The 5,211-nt window shown below is 40.6% G+C and overlaps 1 protein-coding gene across 1 annotated transcript in view; it reads left to right on the forward strand.

The window, feature by feature from the left end:
• The window catches only part of LOC118411559 (annexin A5-like), a gene marked incomplete in the record, with an annotated part of 18,807 nt that overhangs the window by 11,427 nt on the left and 2,169 nt on the right, over nucleotides 1–5,211 (forward strand). The window contains 6 exon segments of the mRNA XM_035813916.1: nucleotides 1,239–1,320; nucleotides 1,482–1,561; nucleotides 1,839–1,895; nucleotides 2,988–3,177; nucleotides 3,890–3,948; nucleotides 4,520–4,642. Of these exon segments, the coding sequence (XP_035669809.1) occupies nucleotides 1,239–1,320; nucleotides 1,482–1,561; nucleotides 1,839–1,895; nucleotides 2,988–3,177; nucleotides 3,890–3,948; nucleotides 4,520–4,642 (591 nt within the window).

Below are 5,211 nucleotides of genomic sequence, written 5' to 3' on the forward strand. Positions count from 1 at the left end.
TGAGCAATAACATCCCTTGCCCACCCTGCAGTCCATACGAGAAAACGCTGCAAGATCGTTATACACACAGATGCTGGCCAGTGACCATCCTTTGCACTTTATGGTCCCTGACGACAGGGAGGTTGCGACGGGACGAACATTGCATAACTCCAGTCACCGAACACTACCTAAATGCAGGACCGAAAGACTCAAACGATCATTCTTATACCGAGCCACAGTGCTCCACAGCAACTCCTTTTAATCTAGTCTTGCAGACTTGGTTTGAAATGTTCACAAACTGCAATATCTAATTCTTTTAAAAATGAATGACTACATCATAGTACATGTGTTTGTATTTTATATGTACGTAGTTTTAAGCATGTTTCATATGTCAATTTCTCTCCTCCGTTATGATTTTAACACCTCGATTTTAAACACTCTAAATTAGCGACTTATTCAGATCATGTCTGCTGCGCTAATAAAATTCTTTGATTGATTGATTTGATCCAGAGAGAGGGTAGCTAACCACTGGACACGCTGTACTTAAGATTCTGACAATCCTTGTCTTAAGAAGACAATTAGTTTTAATTGTTCAATGTTTAAGAAAGTACTAGAATTTTGGTTAATGTTTTTACACTGCAGCATGCTAATGAAATTTAAGAAAAATTCTTAACTAAGTTTATTTCCTATAACATTACAGGTAGTAGTTTAAAGGGACATAATGTAGAAATTTGGCGCCAAAATTTCAAATGTTCTGAACTTAAAAATCACCAGTCAGATTGACATTTGTAACTTATTTCCATCATATCTGTGTCATTTTATCACATTTCTAGCGCAAATTAACAAAGCCAACGTAAGCCACGACCAAATTCTCTTACTTTCGGGTAGCCTACCGGAAGTAAGCCGGCTGTAGGTTTCCGAATTGACCGTTGCGGTCGCAGATCTTCGGAGCTTAGCGGGGACTTTCAACAAACTTCAGTAACGATTCGAGCGAACCACCGAACACGTTCTAAAGCGCACTTTGGTTCGCCGGGGAGTTGGAAAAGATGGCGGGCAACTCAAGCGGCGGTGGGAAGTGCGCATATTTCAAGACGTCCTCACCTCGCAACAAAGTCGTATCCGTACGTTGTGAATATTGCTGTGCAGTGTAATAAGATAGACTCAACTCATAATGTAGAAAAATGACCGAAAACAGTGACTTTATTTTTTACATTATGTCCCTTTAACTCTTGCTGACTTTGGTTTTCCAGGGGTTTGGCACTGATGAGAAAGTGCTGATAGAAATCTTAACCACACGGACAAACCAAGAGCTGACTGAAATCAAGATAGCTTACAACACAGGTGTCCTCCTTTTTCTTGTGTTCTTCTATTTTTCAGATTTCTGTATGTATGTATGTATATTTGTGATATACTTCAACACAATTCTATTTAGTTACATTTTGTTGTACTGGTCTATGTGTATGACTTTACTATAATAACTTCTCCTTCTGTGATCCCTATAGACTACAATAAGAACTTGGAGCAGGACATTATCGATGACACGTCTGGCCACTTCAAGAGGTTGATGGTGTCTTTGGCACAGGTAGGCATTCTGCTTTTCATCAGCATTCTTATTGCAATGTATTAAGATTGAATCAAAGATGGTTTGTTAAGCCAAGGAGATGCTGCCATGTTTATTCCACTGTCTGTCAAAGAAGGAACTTTATAATCTACAAGCAGATCCTACGGTGCCATAAGATAGTATCAAAGCTGGCCAAGGAGTGTAGCCGGCTAAGGGAGTTTGATACTATACATTACGCACCATGGATCTGGTTCGAGATTAGGAACTTTACAGCCATGATGTTTTGTTATGTTTGCAGGGGAACCGGAGTGAGAACACGACAGCGGACATGGCACAGGCTCAGAGGGAGGCTAAGGTGAGGGCTGTAGATTTAGTCATGTTTGGGACTGCGTTATTAAGAAATAACTGACAATTGTTTGCTTTTCTGCTGGACAATATTATTCTTGAACATATGAATATATTGAAGTTTGACTAGCCAGGGTAGTGCACTTTCCTCTTTCAAAATTCTTTTTACCATTTATCACAATATTGTTATACATTTGCAATGGAAGTACGTGTTAATATGTGTTTTTTCTTATTTTAAGCACCATAATCTGTGATATAAACTCTGTCCAGGGCTATAACTGGCACCTCCCAGCAGGGGTTTAGTCGGATCATGGGCAGGCTGCTATAACTATTATTTAAAAATCATCTTTATTACACACAAGATGAATACATACATGTATATATTACAGGCTAAGACCTAGGACAGCCCTTTGTCTGTTCTCCAGGAGGGCGCAAGGTATTAAAAGAAGTACAATGACAGATTAAAATCGTTTAAAAACCATTAACTTCACATTTCATAAAATTAGACCCAGATACATCATAGAATTAAGACCGAGATACAACTAGTTTCTGTAGATAAACAGTCCTGAAGTACAGTCCCAAGTAGGTGTGTTTCGGGCATAGTAGATAGCATAGGATGCACAGAGTGCGCACTTTCCCAGTCTACTTTTAAGATGTCTCACTTCACGGTCTTTGTAGCTGACCGGACAGAGTGACTTCAGCTTTGCAGTGTTCTCGCCGTTAATCCAACCTCTGCTCCCTACTTCAACTGTAACAAGGCTAGCCCTGTAACTACTGTGCGAGTTTATTTCATTGATCAGGCATTCGTATTTGGCCATTTTTCTGTCCTCGGCGTGCTGTGCATTCTGCTCAAATGGGACGGTAAGTAATTTACTCAGGCCATAAGCCCCCCCCCTCCCAAAAAAAGGCTTCAAAACACTTGGATATGGCCTTGACCAGTCAGCAACATGGGGACTGCTGTTTCAAATGGTGACGACCGTATACAAGACAGAAAAAAATGTCTGTATGCTAGAGGTTGGAAGACTTCTAAATCACCAGAGGCAGGGACAGCCTGCAGTCATGCCAGCGAAATGTGAAGTGTGCTTACGTCTCGCTGTTTTAGGAGTTGTATGATGCTGGCGAGAAGAAGTGGGGTACGGATGAGTCCAAGTTCAATGCCATCCTGGTTTCGCGCAGCCCGGCCCAGCTCAGGGCCACGTTTGACGAGTACAGCAAGCTGTGCAAGTACACCATGGAGCAGTCCATCAAGAGGGAGATGTCAGGGGACCTGGAGAAGGGCATGCTGGCTATCGGTGAGCAGGCTTTTAGCTAGGATTTTATAATAGGGAGTCCAAACTTACTGGTGAGTCACGGTAAGTGACTATTGTAGGGGGGTCCGGGGGCATCCACCTTCCATGGTGCAGAGTTTTTGATGATTTTAAGTTAAAATAGTGCATTCTAAGGTTTCCCAAGTGGCAGAAATACTGTTACAGAGGTCACAGTAGAAGATTGTGACCACAGATGACATGGTAGCATCCCTGGTCAATCAGAATTTCATGCTTGTGAAGGATTTTCTCCCCAGTGTAAGGGTGTCCAGGGGCATCAAATTTCTTGTTATTCTAAGAAAAGTGCGTCCAGATGACGCGTTGACGCATGCCTGGCTAAAAGCCTGTCGGTGAGATCTGATTGTTTTTGAGGACAATTGTATTTGTTAAGCATTTGGAATGTTTACCGATATATTTGCAATAATATGCCAATCCCATAGCCCTGCCCATTCTCGTCAAAAGGTAGAAATTAAAAATTGAATCATAAAAATGCAATTTTTTAAAGGACATCTAACCACTTTCTTATTATATGATAATCATAAAAGACATGAAGATTATGACTTGTCACAGTGTGGCTCATGATCCTTGACATATGAACAGGAAGGGTTCTGCTTAGCTCTCGTCAACAGAATCATCATTCTTATGAATTTTGTAATCATTTATGTTACCTTTATTGTAACTTATTCTTTCTCCAATGCAGTGAAGTCAGCAAGAGATACTCCTGCATTCTTTGCTGAGAAGTTATACAAATCAATGAAGGTAATAATGTATCATTATATTCCTTAATTTTCAAAGAAAGCTAGATTATGCACAGACAAGTTCTACAACTATCACCGGGCTAACTATCAAATAGTAGTATCAGGTTGTAGTTTGATTGAAACTAGAAACTTTGCAAACTCTGGTCACTTGTGACCATTCAGGGCTCGAAATACCCGGTGCATATGCAGGTTAGTGCAGGTAGAATTGGAGCTGTGCTGGTATTTCTGGTGTCTACCTGCACCTAGCCTGCACTGGTCCATGTACTGGGTTCTATACATAGATGTCCTATGATGTAGGTGTATTGTTTTTAGCTTCATTGACTTTTACCAACTATGAAGTATAAAAGAAAAAAAATAGCAATGTTTCCTGAACAATTTCAGTATGATCCATACTTTCTAAATTCAGTGGTGCAGGTAAAATTTGTCTGGTGCAGGTAATTTTTAATGTTACCTGCACTAGTGCAGGTATGCAGAAAAAGGTATTTTGAGCCCTGCCATTGCTACCAGAGGTTTTGAAATATTGAGTTTCCTTGTGGAGTGAAGCTGAATCTTATTTGCCGTTTGTTTTACAGGGACTTGGAACAGATGATGACACACTGATCCGCATCGTGGTGTCCCGCTGTGAGGTGGACATGCAGCTGATAAAGCAGGCGTTTCAGGCCAACTACAAACAGACACTTGGTCGCTTCATCGCTGTAAGTACTTGCTTCAACTACTTATCAATTACCTAAAGGAACCCTTTCAGCATTGCCATGATGGCTTAGCTTACATCTCTGTTCCTCATTGCCTGAATTATATTGTCTACATTAATGATTGATAGCCAGTGTCCTTATTGTTGCTGGTTTTCTTGGCTTCCTCTTTTCATATTTGGTAGTGCAAACCACACAGTCAGCCACAATATCGTCTCTGCTCCTAGGGCTGTGGCTTGCAAACTTCAGCCACATTCTTGTCCTAATTTTGTTAGGCCTGCATACAAGCCCCTCTTTGTTGTTACAACGAGTAGATGAGAGTGCTTAGCAGCAACATGGCTATGTAACATCAACAACATTCCTGACCTAACTTGTTTTGACATGTTCATAATACCATCCTTCTGGATTTTAGAAGAACTGTAATTTCCAACGACCAAAAGAAAGCTAGGAATGAGGATGGTATTATAACTTGAAAGTTCATCTGTGTTGGTAGAAGTTATTCTGCATCAAAGTTAAACTGTAATTTCCAACACAAAAATTATACTTACTCCACTGTCAAACTCCAGTCTTTGTCA

The sequence above is a fragment of the Branchiostoma floridae genome, chromosome 3 (assembly GCF_000003815.2).
Source record: "Branchiostoma floridae strain S238N-H82 chromosome 3, Bfl_VNyyK, whole genome shotgun sequence".
In the NCBI taxonomy this organism is placed as follows: Eukaryota; Metazoa; Chordata; class Leptocardii; order Amphioxiformes; family Branchiostomatidae; genus Branchiostoma; species Branchiostoma floridae.